The sequence below is a fragment of the Eriocheir sinensis genome, chromosome 58 (assembly GCF_024679095.1).
Source record: "Eriocheir sinensis breed Jianghai 21 chromosome 58, ASM2467909v1, whole genome shotgun sequence".
Lineage (NCBI taxonomy): Eukaryota > Metazoa > Arthropoda > Malacostraca > Decapoda > Varunidae > Eriocheir > Eriocheir sinensis.
In genome coordinates this window covers 1,698,659-1,717,384 of record NC_066566.1, presented here as the reverse complement: position 1 = coordinate 1,717,384, position 18,726 = coordinate 1,698,659, and the positions used below count along the sequence as shown (strand labels likewise).

At 44.9% G+C, this 18,726-nt stretch overlaps 1 protein-coding gene across 4 annotated transcripts in view; it reads left to right on the top strand.

Annotated features, from left to right (window-relative positions):
• Nucleotides 1–12,709: 12,709 nt before the first annotated feature.
• LOC126985023 (FMRFamide receptor-like) overlaps nt 12,710–18,726 on the top strand; it is a 279,333-nt gene continuing 273,316 nt past the window's right edge. For all 4 annotated transcript variants that reach the window (XM_050839263.1, XM_050839265.1, XM_050839264.1 and 1 more), the window contains exon 1: nt 12,710–14,080. In XM_050839263.1, coding sequence (XP_050695220.1) covers nt 13,501–14,080 — 580 coding nt within the window. In that variant the 5' untranslated portion in view covers nt 12,710–13,500. The remainder of the gene's footprint in view (nt 14,081–18,726) is intronic.

Sequence of the window (18,726 nt, the reverse complement as noted above, 5' to 3'; positions counted from 1 at the left end):
AGAGGGGAAACAACGAGGGTAAAGGAAAACAGATACCCAGAGAGGAAAGGCAGGTATACAACTGTGTAGACATCTGACAGGACAAACACTAACAAAAAGGGTGACATATATAACAATGTAAGCATCTCAACTACCAAAGAGGGGAAACAACGAGGGTAAAGGAAAACAGATACCCAGACTCAGATACAGAAAACAGATGCCCAGTGGGCGTGGTCAGAAAGTGTGAACAACCATTGAAAAAGACTCTGACCCGTGACGTCAGTCGTGGCGACATGTTATGAGCCAATAATTTAACAGAAAAATCACTAAGGGAGTGTCTTAAGACTGACTCACGAATAGCAGGAAAAGTAAAACAATACAACATAATGAGCTAGCAGATGGGTGTGACAGGAAGTATTGGCCACTGGTTATGTAGAAAATTAAGGGCGTGTCAAGGATGTAAGTCCGCCTAAAGCAAAGAAAAATGTGGCCTAGAAATCAGTGGTATGGGTAGACCGAGCTTGGTTCTCGCCTCAAGCAGACCTGCTACTCACTCAGCCGAGAATGGCTGTTGTGATCTTAATCGTGAGTAGAAATTCGAGAATCTAAGGGAAACCGACTGTATTGTCCTGGAGATTATAATGTAGAAGATGTGAAGTAGGATTGTGAGTGGGACAGGATTGTGATTATTTGTTTGCGATGTAAAGCAAAGGTAAAACCACTGGGTGTGGTAAAATTGGGTGTTTCCATGACTTGTAGTAGATTATACTATAGGAATGTGTTATTAGGATTTTGTGAAGAGAGTACATAATGATTGTGATGTAAGCAGAGAGATACAAACCACTGCTTGTGGAACGACGAGTGTTATTATTATTGGCAACAACTGAGCACATATTGTAGTATTATGTTTAAGACATGTCGTTTGTCATATGTTGCATCCATTGCTGAATATGCCAGTGTTATGATCGTCTGAGCATAGAATATTGCGTAAGGCAATTACTTTCATTTAATTTTAAATAAATGTATATTTACTTTTTCCCTTGTTTATCCCCGAACACCAGTCTCCAATAACAACTTAAGCCGGATCACGCTACCAGGGATACGAGACAGTGAAATCATTTATGGAGTAATTAATGAGTGATAAAAGAGTTGATTTAATACAAGAAAAGAAGGGTCTAAAAGTGTTCGCTCTACGCAGTTTTGCATTATTGAAGAGTTTGTTGTTCTATTTGGTAATGATCGGGTTTTAATTTCTTCACTCATAAGAAACAAGCTTCCCTCTCCGCCCTAACAGCTGCAGCTACTTCACGACTTCCTGCTTTCACACACACACACACACACACTCTCTCTCTCTCTCTCTCTCTCTCTCTCTCTCTCTCTCTCTCTCTCTCTCTCTCTCTCTCTCTCTCTCTCTCTCTCTCTCTCTCTCTCTCTCTCTCTCTCTCTCCTCCCCCCCTTCCCCCCCCCAGCAGCAGCGGCGTGACACAGTATTCGGCGCAACGTTCCAATAACGCGCTTCATGTTACGTTAGGTTAAAAAAAAGGAAAAATGGTGAAACGTAAAATTCTGCGCTACATTATTTTTTTTTTATTATTTACGGAGTTCACCATATTTCCGAGCGTCAAATATGCTTCCCGTTACTTTCCACAAAAGCTGCCGGGAAGGAGGGGTAGGGTGGGGGGGTGGAGGGAAGGGGGGGAGGGGATGGAGGGAAGGGGGGGAGGGGATGGAGGGAGGGAGGGAGGGAAGTGGTAGGGAATATGTTGTTACAAAATATTCTCTTCCTGCCTGTGACTAATGAGGGTCGACACACACACACACACACACACACACACACACACACACACACACACGGACCCTTTCCCCCTCCCCCCCTCACACAGACTCCCCCCCCACACACAACGCATCCCTTATAGACCTCTGAAAATCTAGACCACCACAGCATGCACGGCGTCGCGAGGAGCTGTTCCCCATCACTCACACCCCGCAATAACCCTAATGCCGACAGCGCCACCACTCGGCTGATGCGGCGGCGATGCTCTTTACGATACTGACCCGCTGATCTGTGTGTTTTGAAGGCACGAAGGAGCGGCGTGTCTGTAGCGGGAGAGGTGAAGGTTCTTTGGAAGGTTCGGAATACACGGTGCAAATGCTAATCGGGTAATGTGGAGTGTGAGAGATGGATGGATGGCGAGACGGATTGAAAGTTTGCCTCGCCATATTTAGAGTAGAAACGACGGGTGTAGAATATTAGATTGGTGTTCTTACGTCACCATACGCAGATTAGAAGGGGGAATGTAGAGCATGCTAATGTGAAAAAGGAAAGATTACAAGACGGATAAAAAAAAAAGAACTTCCTGTCGTCATTTGTAGATAAGAAGCAAATGAAGACTTAATATACCACGAAAAGATAACAAGACGAATCATAATCTTCTTCATCATTTGTAGATAAGAAGGGGCGATTGTAAAATGTTAAACAGTGAAAAGAAAAGGCTTTTTTATTTATTATTGTTTCCATTTTTTGTGCCCTTGAACTGTCTCCTTTATTGTAAAAAAAAAAAACAAAAAAACTCATTATTTATAGATTACAAGTGAAAAATGCTAATATTAATATGAAGCGAAATTTTAACAAGACGATTCAACGCTTCCCACCATATGCATGTAAAAAGTGTCCAATACAGAATGCCAGTGAATGCCGGAAAGATTACCAAACGATTCACAATATTTCGCCTCGGCACTTCCGTCTCGCTTTTGTGTGGAGCCAATCAGCTTAGGAGCGGCGGCGGGGCCCTCCATGCGGCATTCAAAGCGGCCTCTGTGCAGGAAGAGTCGAGGCGCGCAAGTTGGCAGCTGATGACGCAAGGCCGAGGCAGGCACGGGGCGAGGCAAATCGGTTTGTGAGTTTGCTGAATACACTGTGGCCTGTTTGGGCTGCTCTGAATACACTTTACACTTTACACTTGGACACACTTTACATGCTTTTACTTAAGCTTTTTTTTTTTTTTTTACTACAAAGGAGACAGCTCAAGGGCACAAAAAAAGTAAACAATAATAAAAAAAAGCCCGCTACTCGCTGCTCCCAAAAAGAATCCAAAGAGGTGGTCGAAAGAGAGGTCAATTTCGGGAGGAGAGATGCTCAGATACCTTATTCATCACTCCAGATACCTTATTCATCATCAGATAGCTTATTCATCACGCTTTATATGCTCGGAGTTCATTGGCTACACTTTACAATTTTTACATGCTTAGAAATCACTGAGTCCTCTTTACATATTTCTCGTCCACTGAATACACTTTACATCTCTAGAGTTTACTGAATATACTTAAAATGTGTAGAGTTTACTAGATACACTTTACACGTTATTCATTAGTTATTAGTGTTATTTATTTAGGTTATTGAATAGGGCTACACTTAACACTTCTGAACTTCACTGAATAAACTTTACTTGTTCAGAGTCTATCCAATACGCTATATATTCACACTTCATTCCATACACTTAACATCTTCTGAGCCTACTGAATATACACTTTACATACTTAGAGATTACTGAATACACACTTGACATGGTTCTCGAGTCCATTGAATACATCGTTTCATCTTTGGGGGTTAATATTGTCTCGCTTCCAAAGTAGGTTCACACGTGCACAAGCGTTTGTTTGCTTGGAGAGAGAGGGCGAGGGGAAGACGCGTTATTGACGAAGAGGAAAAAGACTGGGTAGGCGGAGCGTTAGAAGAGAAGGGAGGAGATGAAGGAAGAGGAGGAGGAGGAAGGGGACCAGGAAGAGAAAGAGTAAGAAGAAGAGGAAGAGGAGAAAGAGGAGGAGGAGCAAAATGAAAATGAAAATGAAGAGGAAGACGAAGAGGAGGAGGAACAAGAACAGAAACAGAAAGAGGAAGAAGCGGAGGAGGATGAAGACGATGACGATGATGATGAGGAGGAGGAGAAGGAGAAAGAGGAAGAATAACAGGAGAAGGAGGAAGAGGAGGAACAGTGGAATGAAAGCAGGTTTGGGTAGCACGAACGATTAAAACAAAAGCGTCCGTTTCAGCGTTATGCGGTAATATTCTGGCCCATAACTGTTTCACACGTCACCTGTTTTCAACCCAAGCATGTTTTGTCAGCGCTTTTATTCCGAAATCACAATGGGAGGGATGGAATCGGCTCACTCACACTCAGCTATTTATTTTTGCAGCGCTATGATAACACCAATGGCCGTGAAATAAGCGTGATATATAAAGCGGTATAAATATTCATGACGCCATATTTTTCAACTAACTCACCTTATCGCGTTTATTTCTAGTCAATAGTATTTTTCAACTGACTCACATAATCGCGTTTATTTCTAGTCAGTATTATTTTATTTTCCAGCGCAGTCTTAATCCACCATTCTTGTGCTGCCCTGTGATGAAGAAGCCAGCTGAGTGTTTGCATCATAAGCGAGATAGGGAGAACGTAAGGAAAGGATTTAGTGTGGACATGGCAGCAGGAGACTTAGGGCCAGTTTTACAGTTCAATACAGCAAGTTTGTAAGCTCACCAACCAAACATACAATAGGACCAAAAAAAAAAAAAAATTACCTGTATCTCTATAGTGTTTGGCGGTGATATAAAAAAGAGGGAATTTTACGAAACTACACAGGAAAATTGTATTGGTATCTTGTATTGCGTAGAACTAACGGAGCATTGTGGTGGATATGGCTTGGTTTGGGAGCTTACGATGACTGTCGAACTACCCATTAGGCCAGCCCGTCAATAGATATGTAGACAGACTGACAAACCCAAACAGACAGACAGACATAGATAAACAAAGACATGAAGGCTATAGTAATATGCACAGACAGACGATCATACACTTACAGTAAACAACAACAACAAAAAAAAAACATCCCCCACCCACACCGTCACAAACATACATACAGACAAACATAGATAAACAGAGACATAAACGCTATAGTAATATACACAGACAGACAATCATACACTTACATTAACTCAAAAACAAACAAAAAAAAACCATCCCTCCACCCACACCGTCACAAACATACAAACAGACAGACATAGATAAACAGAGACATAAACGCTATAGTAATATACACAGACAGACAATCATACACTTACATTAACTCAAAAACAAAACAAAAAAAAAACATCCCTCCACCCACACCGTCCCCCCCCCCCAACCCCCCCACCCCACACCCACGCACACATTCACCCAAAATACGTGTCTGGATCCGCCCGGCCTGGCTCTTGTACCTTGAAACGTGTGAGAGCACCCGAGACTCCCTGCTTTAAGTCTCCTTATAGACTCCTGAGCGGCCCAAAGTGAATGTAAAGTAGGAGGGATGGCGAGGAGGCGGCTGATGGGGAGGCTGAGCGATGGAGGGGGTGGGGAAAAAAGGAGCAACGGGGGAGTGGAATGTATTGGATGGGATTGAGTTGAATGGCATGGATGGGATTGAGTTGAATGGCATGGATGGGATTGAGTTGAATGGCATGGATGGGATTGAGTAAGTGGTGAGATAAGGGATTCGAGATGGTAAACAGCTATTGAAGTTTTGAAATAAAATAAAGATGGAGGCTAAAGAAAGGAAGATAAGGGAGAAGTGAATCAAAGGGTTGGTGATTGTATTAGAGGGAGAGAGGGAGGATATGTGGCAGGGAGATTAAAATGACTGGGTAAAGGAAGATAAGGAAACTAAACGAAGGGAAATAGGGAGAAGGGAATCAAAGGGCTGGTGACTGTATTAGAGGGTGAGAGGGAGAGAGGGAGGATATGTGGCAGGGAGATTAGAATGACTGGGTAAAGGAAAATAAGGAAACTAAACGAAGGGAAATAGGGAGAAGGGAATCAAAGGGTGGGTGATCATATTAGAGGGTGAGAGGGAGAGAGTGTTAACATATGCGCCAGGGAGATTAGAATGACAGTGTACAGAAGGAAGAGGAGGAGGAAACTAAACGAAGGGAGATTAGGGAGAAGGGAAACAAAGGGTGGGTGACAGTATAGTAGAGTAGGAGGGAGAAAATGATAGGATGTGTGACAGGGAGATGAGAGTGACTGGGCATAGGAAAAGAAGGGAGCAAAAACGAATGAGAATAATTTTGGTTGAAGGAAAAAGTGATTGGAGGGAGAGAGCGAAACTATGGAAGGGCAATGAGGGGAAGGATATTAAGGGGTGGGTGATGGGGGAAGAAAGGGGAGAGAGAAAGATTAGGGGAGATAGGGAAAGAGGACAAAGGGGTGGGTAGTAGAAAGGGAAAGGGTGGTAGGAAAAGCGAGTAGCGGACTTTTTTTTATTATTGTTTCCTTTTTTGTGCCCTTGAGCTGTCTCCTTTGTTGTAAAAAAAAGTGATGGTTGATGGGGGGAGAGGAACTAAGCGAGGTAAGGGCTGGGGAGTAAATAGGAAAAGGGTGTAAATGGTTAGGTGATAGGGAAGAGGAGGGAGTTAGGGAAGGGAAGGGGAATAATGGGTGGTTGTAGGGAAGAACACAGGAGCTAAGGGATGGGTGTAGAGAGAGGAATGGTGCTATGGGGCAGGTGATGGGGGAAGGGAATGAAGTTGGGGGTAGAGGGAAGGGAATGGAAAGGTTTTAATGGGTGATTGAAGGAGAGGATAAAAGAACTAAGGAATGGAAAGGTTTTAATGGGTGGATGAAGGGGAGGATAAAATAACTAAGATATGGGTGTAGGGAGAGAAATGGTGCTATGGGGCTGGTGATGGGGGAGGGAAAAATGTTAAGGCGTGTTGGGTAGGGAAGGGACAGGTTGTAATGGGCGGATGAAGGGGAGGATGAAGGGGATAAGGGGGTGAGTGATAGTAGGGGAAGGGCCGACAAAAAGGATAATGGAAAGATGATAGCGAAGAGGATGATGATGAGGAGGAGGAGGCTGAGGAGGAGGATGCTGGAGAGATGAGTGATAAGGGATAAGGAGGAGGAGGAGGAGGAGGAGGAGGAGGAGGAGATAAAAGCAATGAGAGAGGAGAGCGCAGTTAGAGAGGAAAAAAGAAGATGAGAGCCTTGAGTAGGAGAAGGAAGCAAAGAGGAAGGTGATGATAGAGGGGAGGAAGACTGAAGGGGAGGAGGAGGAGGAGGAGGATATAATAGCGACGAAGAGGAGGAAAAGGAAGTTAAGGGGAGGGTGACGAGGAAGAGGAGAAGGGAGTCTTAAGTGCTTGTGTGTGTGCGTGTGTGTGTGTGTGTGTGTGTGTGCGCGTGTGGTGGTGAGGTGGAGCCCGCAAAGACTGGCTGAGAGGAGGACGCTGTGCGGCTGAGGAGGAGGCATTACGCAAGGCAGCGGCGCGTGAAACCCTTAAAGACGTTATCTCAGCCGCATAACAGAGGCTGCGAAGAGAACAATGGTGGTTGGTGGGGGGGTGGGGGGGGGTGAAGGAGAGGAGAGGAGAGGAGAAGCAAGAGCGAAGGAGGATGGAAATATAATACTGGAGAGTAGGAGGAAAGGAGAACGGAGAAGGGTGAAACGAAGGAGAGGAGAAGGAAGAGCAGAGGAGAGCAGAAGGGAAGATGGGAACATGCATGGAAAGACGGAAAGCAGGAAGCCTGTTTGCTCATTACGAGGTTGCCCGCTCGAGTGATTTAATCTACCCGACAGTCACTTCAGTGCCTGCAGAGCTGACCAAAGCACTCCTGTGTTTACGTTCAGTTCACCCCAGACGAAACAAAGTATCGATCGATGTAACTATTAAAGAAGTTAATGGTTTTCGCATCTACTAATTCTAAAGGAAGGTTGTTCCACTGACGGATGACACGGTTTGAGAAAAAAAAAGCTCCTGCTCATGTCTGCACTACATCGCTTTGCTTGAATCAGTAGGTCGTTATTTGTAGTCCGCGGCTTAGTTTGGAGCTCGAGAATCTACGTTACTGAACTTCCTCAGGTACTTGAAGACCTGAATCAAATCTCGTGGATCAGAAGAGGAGGAGTATTACATGTAGATTGTAGATGGTAGTGATGGTTATTTTGATGATGGTGATGATTGTAGAGCAGAAGGAGGCGGAGGCAGAGGAGAAGGATGGGGAGGGGGTAGTAGGAGGAGCAGGAGTGGGTGAAAACATGTCTGGGGGTGAGCAGAGAGGGGATATGAAAGGCTCGGGAGTGATAGGAGACTCGAGGATCCCGCCGCCGCTCCAGGAATATCAGAAGGCTCTCAGGAGATAAGGAGCGAGGGGGGGGGGGAAGTTTTGTAGAGAGCGTCCCGGCAAAGAGAGTTTCCAGGATTCTGCACCGAGGAGTGAGTGGTTGAGGCTGGTCCGTTTTTGTTCCGTTCCTGAAGAGTACCTTGACCCAGTTACAGAGTGGATGTCTAACTGGAGAGGGTCGAGAAGGGCATAGAGGGGGAAGGGGGTTATCTTTTATAGGGGGAAACTAACTTCTTTTGATTTGGAACGTGAGGCTTAAGTGGGCAGGTTATGAGGGACGCCAAACAGACTCCCCTCACAGTACTTGGGGGAGGAGAACAGCGAACAATGAAAAAAGGGAAGGGGGAGAAATAAAAGGAAGCATTTGTCCTCCTTCCTCTTCCTCCCGTCTCATTTTTCCCCTTCTACTCTCCCACCTCTTCCTCTTCCCTCCTCCCTCCTCCTTCCCCCTTCTCTTTCTCTCTCCCCTCTATCCTCCTCTCCCGTCTCCCCTTTCTCTCTAACCCCATCTTTCCTCCCTTCTCTTTCCCCCCTTCTTCCTCTACCTCATCTATACTCCTTCCTCCCTTGCAACTCTCTCTCTGCCTCCTCTCTATCCTTCCTTCTTCCTTCTTCCCCTTCCCTTAAACTCCATCTTTCCTCTCTTCTCCATTCTTCCCTCTTCCTCTACTTCATCTCTCCTTCTTCCTCTCCCTTTCCACTTTCTCTCCCTTTCCACTTTCTCTCTCTACCCTCCTCTATCAATTCTCCCTCCTCTCTCTCTTCCCCCTTCCCCCTACCCCCTTATCTCTACCCTATCTCTCCTCCTTCCTCCCCCTATCCACTTTCTCTCCCTTTCCACTTTCTCTCTCTACCCTCCTCTATCAATTCTCCCTCCTCTCTCTCTTCCCCCTTCCCTTTACCCCCTTATCCCTTCCCCTCCCCCCCCTCTCGTGTTAGCCTACTTCCATTCCAGGAAACTTCCAAATACGGGCTTAATATTGGGAACTCTTGCAGGAATTTCGAGTATTTGAAAATGAAGGCGACTCGGCAGTGTGTTGTTGTGTTATTATTAAAATCTACGTATGGGTATTGCGAGGATGTTGATGTTGTTGTTGGTAGTAGCAGTAGTAGTAGTAGTAGTCGTAGTGTTTTGTAGTTGTATGTGGTAGTAACAGCAAGCATTATATACCACCACCACCACCATCACCATCACCACCACCACCACCACCACCATCATCACCATCACCACCACCACCACCACCACCACCACGATCATCCCCACCACTCCTCCTCAGTGTTGCTCCATCGTCTATAGGGTACACGCAGAGAAGGAGGAATTAATGAAGCTCTCGCGAGGCCAAACACAGTTAAGACTCCAATTGGCCGGTTGTTGACGGTGGCTCAGTACTCGGGGCGCCTTGCAGACTCAGAGCTTCCTGTTTACCGCCGGGGCCCGAACAACCTGCTCGGGGAAGGGAGGCGAGGGAGCAGATGAGGAAGGAAATGGAATAGCGAATCATTTAGTATTGAATGGAGGCTTGAACAATGCAGATAGACTAACAGATAGATTCAAAACATAGTTAATACAAAGAAAATACAACATAAGGAGATAATGAGACTTCTAGAGATACACGAATACAAAGAGAGATAAACAGTGGAGCTTATAGATAGTAACGGAAACTCTCACAGGTACACAGAGACAAACAAACGAATGAACAGGTAAAAAGGAGAAAAATAAAAAAAAGCACTCACAATCAAATAGAGCCCTAGCGAATACACAAAGAGTTATAGATAGAGGGATGGATAGAATACAAAAATAAGGAAATACAAACAAGATTACAACAAAGGAAGCTTACGAATACGCTGATAGGTAAACAACAAACAAATGGATGATCAGACAAAAGAAGAGAAAAAGGCAAACAGCGACCGTAGTGCAAATGGAAACCTGATAAACAAACACAATAGATGATAATGACAGATGAATAGAGAGCAAAAGTCGTACAAACAAGATAACAACGAACACGAATACACTGACAGACAAATAAACGAAAGGATGAACAAGTAACAGAAGAGACTAAAAGACAACCAGCCAATAGTGCAATCGGGAACTCAGACTGCTATTGGAAATCACTTAGGCATTTGTGGATGGTTCGTCAGTCTCCCTCGCGGCTAATTCGGAACTACATGCATCGTGAGGAGAAGGCAGAGGACGAACTGAGGAGGGTAAGCAGGATCGACAGACACAGACAGACAACAGTACAATGGGAACTCTTCAAGGCTATCCGAAATTACTTTGAGGATATGTGAAGGTTATGTTTTTTATCACGCTTGGGTTATTCAGCGGGCGACAGACAGACAAAAAAGTGCAATACGGAAGTTAGAATGCAGTAGACAACAGTGCAATGGGAACTCTTAAAGGCTATCCGAAATCACTTTGAGGATATATGAAGGAGGTTTCGTTTATCATACACGCTTGGGTTATTCAGCGGGCAACAGACGGACAAAAAAGTGCAATACGGAAGTTAGAATGCAGTTCGAGGCCACTTTATGATTCCTGAAGGTGTTGTCACTCACGCGTGGTTTAATTCCTTGCCAAATACGCCGTTGAGAATGTGTTTGCTTGTTATAGTGACGCTGGTGATGGTGACGGTGGTGATGGTGGTGGTGGTAAGGTTGTGCCGGAATATTCTGCAGTCACCATCGCACTTTTCTTATCGGATGTGTCACTGTTTTCTCCTGGCCAAACTTAATCAAAAGTATCGAGAGACTTCATGTTTGGGGCTCAACGTCGGATTCTTGTGTGTGGGGACGTGTGTGTGTGTGTGTGTGTGTGTGTGTGTGTTGCTATGAGGGACTATAGGCTTCATAATATATATTTTTTGCATGCTATTCATCATTTCCAATTATTTCTCGTCAGTGATGTGGTAATTGGGTGTGGGTGTAGGAATCTCGCAGTGATGGAAGCAATGATGATGATAATGATGATGATGATAATGAGGAGGAGGAGGAGGAGGAGGATGACCGAGGAGGAGGAGGATAGATAGAAAGATGTATAGATAGATAGATAAATAGATAAACAGATATGTCCATTGAATAATCACATGAATAAATGAATAACGAATTTTCATCATCATTAACATTATCTTTACGTCACTATCACCATCATCATCATCAGCCGCAGCACCAAAAACATCAGTATTATTCTTGATTTGTGTGTTTGAGAGAGAGAGAGAGAGAGAGAGAGAGAGAGAGAGAGAGAGAGAGAGAGAGAGAGAGAGAGAGAGAGAGAGAGAGAGAGAGAGAGAGAGTCAATAGGCCTTTAAGAGTTCCCATTGTACTGTAGAAGTGGATGCAGAGGTGTTGTGTTCCTTCTTTCCCCCTTCCCTTCCCCTCCCCCTCCCCTTCCCCCTCCCTTCCTCCCTCCCTTCCCTCCCCCTTCCCCTTTCCCCTCTCCCCCCCCCTTCCCCTCATTATACACGCGCCAAGAAAATTACTCTTAAAACCCTGAAAAAAGGGACGAGAGTGGCCACTAAGAGGAGTGTTTTTGTGGACCCGTGCGAAGAAGACGGCCAAGTGCAAGGAGGGAGGGACGTTGGGGGGGAGGGGGAGGAAGGGGGGAGTTGGGGTGTTGGGGAGGAAGGGGGGCGTTGAGGGAGGGGTAAGAGGGGTGAAGGAAGAGGAGAATATAGTATGCCTGTCTCCCTACCTCACTCACTCACTCACTTACTCACTCACTCACTCACTCACTCACTCACTCACTCGAAATCTTGACCTGTTGTAATTTGCCTGTCCTGATTGAATGGCTGTCTGATATATACGTGTGTGTGTGTGTGTGTGTGTGTGTGTGTGTGTGTGTGTGTGTGTAAAGGGTAGGGGGTGAGAGTGGGAGGTAAGGGGTGTTTAGGAGTTTTTTTTTTTTTTTGCTTTTTCATGTTTCGTTGTTGCGCTTTTTGTATTTATTGTTCTTGTTTTAGTTGTTCTTCCAGTTATTGTTCTCTATTCCTCTTTTTCTTTTTTCTTTGTTGTTTTTGTCCTTGATTATCCAGTTTGTCTTATTTCTTCTCATTTTTTCTTATATATTGCTCGCTTGTTTTTTTTTTCATCTTATGCATATTTTCTCGTTCTTGTTCTTTCTCCCGCAGTTAGGTCGCCAATTAACTTTTCAAACTTTAATTTTTTTTGTCCGTCCACTCTGCATCACCTCTTTTTCTCCTGACCTAACTAGCACTTATGTCACCATCTCTTGCTCTATTTTTACCATCACCATCAAGTTCTCTCACACTAAACGCCATTAGCAGGAGTTATACTAGCAGACTTTTTTTTTTTGCCCTTGAGTTGTCTTTTTTCTGCAACAAAAACTATCCTACCACCACCACCACCACCACCACCACCAACATCACCACTCCCACCAACACCAAGACCAACACAAACACTAACACCTTCCCTACAAAGACAACAAACACCACCATCAACCGTATCTTAGTCACATGTAACGCCTCACTTACATGTTGAATAATCAGTTACTCATCTAATTTCAAGATTCTTATTAGCGATGTTTAACTCATCTCAAAGATCTAAGTAAAAAACAATAGCAATATCCTTACTTAGGTGGCGGTTGTGACCTTGACTCCCTTATCCTCCTGTCCCCTTCTTCCGCTCCGCTCGTTACGGCTAAAGGCTGGAGTAAGCTCAGGGGGATCTTTTGTATTAGCTCGGGATAGTGCATCATCATCACCATCATCAGCATCACCAGCACAGATAACTTTGACCTCTTTAGCTCTTGTCCCATCTTTCCCCATCTTCGTTACGGCCCTGAGCGGCAGTAACAAGAAGGGGTTATCTGTTAGTATCTCCAGGCAGTGCAGCATCACCAGCATCACCAGCATCACGTCATCACCCACGTCATCCCAGGAGCAGCTCACCAGCGCCCACCAGCCACCAGCCTCCCGAGCCCCGCCGTCTCAGTCGTGGCTCGGAGCTCGCGTGGTCTGGTCGCCTCAGTGGGTCATCTCGCTCCTCTCTGTCAGTCGCTCCCTGTTGCCCTCCGCTTCTTGCTTCCTCCTTTTCCCCCTTCCCCTTGCCTTCCCTCTCCTTCCTCGCCTCATGAGGGCAGTGGATATCCGTGGTGCTCATGTCTTCGTGCTGTGAGCCTCGTTGTATCTGGTGCTTGAGGTCAGCTGTTTAGTCGGTTAAGAAAAGTTACAAAGTTAGTTTCGGTTTGAAGGATGGTGGTGACGTGAGGTAAGGAATCCTAGCGGCACCTCTCCGTCCCCTCCGTCCCGCCCCCGCCGCCGCCCCACAACACTGGCTGCAAACGCCCGTGTAATTATGATCGCTTGACGTTTCCTTGTGGCCGGTGGGTCGGTCGACAAAGGCACGCGTTATGGACCTGTTCGAGGACGTCTCCAGCGGCGGCGGAGACATGAGGAACTTCTCGGCACATTTCCTGGACCTGAACTCGTCGTACATTCCGTTCCCGTATGAGCCGAACGCGTCACTCTACCAATTCGACTACGACTATGCTGCTTCGGAGGGCCAGAACGCCTCCTTCAGCCACTTCGCGGTGCATCCCTACGCCGGCGATGGGGAATACGCCAACGCCACCACCCGGCCTGACCCCGCCATGACCTTCACCGTCAACGCCACGTCCTCCACCACCGCGTCCTCTTACCCCGAGTACGAGCGGTTCATGGACGAGTCGCGGCACTGGGTCCAGAAGGTGTTTGTGCCGCTGGTGATGTGCGTCGGGGTGGTGGGGAACAGTGTGTCGATGGTGGTGCTGACGAGGCGCAAGATGAGGTCCTCCACCAACAACTACCTGACGGCCCTCGCGATCTCGGACCTGCTGTACCTCGTGTTCGTGTTCTCGCTCTCGCTGAAGCACCACCCCAACATCAAGCACCCGAGACACTGGATCTATTGGCAGTACTTCCGATACGCCCTCTGGCTTACCGACGCCTCAAGTAAGACCCCAAAGCTGCATTGTGTGTGTGTGTGTGTGTGTGTGTGTGTGTGTGTTCGTCCGATTATATACCATTCTTCTCGTGCAGTCAACCAGGGAGAGCGTGGAGTGAAAATTCAGAACTCCAGATTTAACTTTTCATATTTTATTTCCTTCATATGACTTAATTATTTTCTATTTTTACGTATTTTTTTTCACCCGCATCACACTCCACGATAAGGAAAAGAACACGAACTATTTTTACTTCCTATAACGATTAAGTTTATTTCCCGTTCATCATTCACTCTATCTTCCTTTCATCATTCAATTTACCTCTCGTTGAACATCACATTTAAATATCTCTCATTGAACACTAAATCTTCCGTTGAACTCCAAAGTTTACCTCCCGTTCACCAAAGTTTACCTCCCGTTCACCAAAGTTCACCTCCCATTCACCAAAGCTCACCTCCCGTTCACCAAAGTTTACCCCCCGTTCACCAAAGTTTACCTCCCGTTCACCAAAGTTTACCTCCCGTTCACCAAAGTTTACCTCCCGTTCACCAAAGTTTAACCTCCCGTTCACCAAAGTTCACCTCCCGTTCACCAAAGTTCACCTCCCGTTCACTAAAGTTTACCTCCCGTTCACCAAAGTTCACCTCCCGTTCACCAAAATTCACCTCTCGTTCACCAAAGTTTACCTGCCGTTCACATTAAATTTATCTCCCGTTTAACATTAAAAAAACACCTCCCGTTGAACATCAAATTTTTCTCCCGTTCACCAGTAAGTTTATCTCCCGTTGAACCTTACCTTCGCGTCGCTCACGAGTCGCTTCTTCGGCCGACACGTGTATTCCCTGCCGGTACTTTGTGAGGGCGCTGCAGTTCTTCTTTAGGCGTGACTGGAGGCTTTATTCATGCTCGTCCCGCGCCTGTGAGGGAGGGAGTGATACCAATCGCTTCCCACGCCATCATCGACTGTTCCTCTTAATGTATATCTCGATACCTGATTCGTCCTGTGGGAGTATATCTTTAATTAAATGTATTGATAGTAGTTATGATTGTAGCTTAGGATCCTGCCGTTACTACCACTACTACTACTACTACTACTACTACTACTACTACGCTTTGTCAAATAAGGAAATATCAGATCATTTTCTTTGGTTTCTGAAGGATTGAATTATGTATGGATAGAAATGCTGTATAGTTTGTTTTCATATACTACTACTACTACTACTACTACTACTACTACTACTACTACTACTACTACTATAACAACTGCTGACTACCTACTACTACTACCACCTCTATTCTGCTGCTATTCTATTCTTTGTTTTATTTCTACTCCTGCTAACTACTACTACTACAACTACCACCGCCACCATCATCACCATTACCACCCCACAACTAACACAACCATCACCACTACTACCAATACCCTCGAGGCATAGTTTAGGATCGAACCGTGTCCCTCAGCATCCACCAGACGCGTGACTCAGACCAACACTCCTTTGCCTCCAGCATCGAGAGAGAGGAAGGCTTAGTCGCGGCCAGAGAATAACGCCCTTTACTCCCTTTTAATTCCTTTGCCCCGAACTAGGTCAGAAAAGGCTCCTCTGGGCTTATCCCGTCCTTGTTTGTGTCTTGGAGAGGCTGAACGTGTGTGTGTGTGTGTGTGTGTGTGTGTGTGTGTGTGTGTGTGTGTGTGTGTGTTTATATCATTCACTTTTGTTTTTATTTGTAGGTCTTATTTAGTCTTTGTCAAGTGTGATTCCGAAGCTGTTGTTGATATGGTCTTGAAGTGACGTGTGGAAGATATTGATGGTGTAGTGATAGTGATGATGGTGATGGTGATGGTGGTTATGGTGATGGTGGTTATGGTGAGGGTGATGGTGGTTATGGTGATGTTGGTGGTGGTTATGGTGATGGTGGTGAATTTGTCGGTGGAGACAGTAGTAGGAATAGCAGTATTAGTATTAGTATTAACAGTTGTAGTAGTAGTAGTAGTAGTAGTAGTAGTAGTAACATTATTAGCAGCAGCAGCGGTCGTTGTAATTTCTGTCGTTCATATATTAGAATGTTCGTTTCGCATGACAGACTCGGAAAGGTCCTACGAGCTTCATAATATATGTGGACCGTGCTTGTGCTGGACGGCCTCGTAATTAAAACTGTAGAAACCTATTAACATTCGGAAATATTGGACATGATGGATTAACGTCATCGCTGGCGCCGGAACTAACATATATTTCCACTCCGTGTTACGCCCTGAGCGAGGCGCGTGGGTTGGTTGCTCCGGGGACGAAGAACAAAAGAAAGAACGCAAATGGTTGACGAACAGATTAAGAGCCTTGTGAGTGGGCGACATGTTCATTCCATTCCCTCCTGAAAGACAGCCCCACGCTCCTCTGGGTCCTGTTGGCTCGGAACGCGGCTTAGTAACAAATCCTCGGCGCTGTAGAAGGGAATGGGGAGAAGGGAAACTACAGAAACAAAGTACAGAAAGAGATTTTACTCCACCGCACTGTGTAAAAGAATGAAAGAAAAGAAACACCCCAACTTAGCAATGATAGTTATGAATGTATAGTCGGAGCACATGCTATTGAACATCGTGAAAGAATGAAAGAAAAGAAACACCCCAACTTAGCAATGATAGTTATGAATGTATAGTCGGAGCACATGCTATTGAACATCCCGGGAAACTCCTGAAATAATGTACAGAAAGAGACAGATTTTATTCCACCGCACTGAGTAAAAGAATGAAAGAAAAGAAAGACCCCAACTTAGCAATGATAGTTATGAATGTATAGTCGGAGCACATGCTATTGAACATCCCAACACTGAAAAAAATAAAGAAAGACAAGATCCAGAGCGCATTAATGAAGGTCTAACCGAAGCGCACATAACTGAATCCTTAACCTTATGAAAAAAATAATGAAAGGAATAGAATGAAGAAGGAACAGATGAAGAAAACAAAGGAATGGAATGAATTAGAGATGCACATGATTGATATTGAAGGAAGAGAAGATTCAGAGGCATTAGTTGACAACAGAAGCACACAATACAGAATTTTCAACACTATGAAAAAGAACAACAGGAAGGGAAGCCTTATAACGTATACGAGAAGCACATAGTAGTGAACCGCTAACATTATGAGAAAAGGAATGAAAGAAAGTGAAGATCCGGAGTCACTAATGCAAGTACAACAAAAGTACACATTATTGAATTCCCAACACTGAAAGAAAAAGAAAGAAGAGGAAGAAACAACATTAGTAGCAGAAATAAGAAATACTCAACAGAAACATGTACATTAACGACGCCCCAATAAAGCAAAGCAAGAAGATAGATATACACGAGAGTTTGAGATAGATAGATAGATAGAAAGGTAACATAACTGAAACCGCAACGTTATGTAAAAGCGAAAACATAAAAATAAAGGTCAGACTATGGAAACCTCAGCGCTATATGTATGCAAGAGAGAACGTAGGAAAGGTCACGCACAAATGAACCCCCAATAAAAAGAAGAGAAACGGAAAGAGAGGAAGCAATAGACGCGATAATATCAGTAGTAATAGACACAACAAAAGAACGTACAGTATCGATACCCCAACGTTCTGCAAAAGAGAAAACGGAAGGAAAGGTCACACACAAATTATACCCCCAATAAAAAGAAGAGAAAAGGAGAGAGAGGAAGCAATAGACGCGATAATATCAGTAGTAATAGACACAACAAAAGAACGTTCAGTATCGATACCCCGACGTTCTACAAAAGAGAAAACGGAAGGAAAGGTCACACACAAATTATACCCCCAATAAAAAGAAGAGAAACGGAAAGAGAGGAGGCAATAGACGCGATAATATCAGTAGTAATAGACACAACAAAAGAACGTACAGTATCGATACCCCAACGTTCTGCAAAAGAGAAAACGGAAGGAAAGGTCACACACAAATTATACCCCCAATAAAAAGAAGAGAAACGGAGTGAGAGGAAGCAATAGACGCGGTAATATCAGTAGTAATAGACACAACAAAAGAACGTACAGTATCGATACCCCAACGTTCTACAAAAGAGAAAACGGAAGGAAAGGTCACACGGAACCAATAGGAAGGAATATCTAACACCATGCAAGGAAATAAGAGGAAACGAAGCTCCAGGTGCAGTAAGGAGGCAGTAAACATGAGCACACAATATTGGCGTACATAAACAAGACCACCACCACCACCACCACCCACGAGGGACAGACAGCGCGTAGGATATAATGCCCCGCCTTCAGGAGCTCCCAACACATGCATGGGAGATCACAAGCGGGGGATGGCTCGTGTCAATGCCATTTTTTCTCTCGCCTCCCCTCGGTCTGGTCTTTCCTTCTCTTGTTTCTTGTTACATTTTGTCTCTCTAACCTTCTTTATCTCGAGTGATGTTTTCTTTGTTTGTGGAGTGCGGGGAGAAGAGGGATTAGACGATGAAGGTGATGAAGGGTTTAGCGACGATGAGGATGTGAATGATATACTGATGATGATGATGATGATGATGGTGATGATGGTGATGATAATGATGGTGACGATGATGATGATGATGATGGTGATGATGGTGAGGGCGTCAGTAAGAACAATGAAAGCAAACAATCACAGCGTCTTCAGAAATAGTGTCAACAAAAATAACATTAGCAAAAA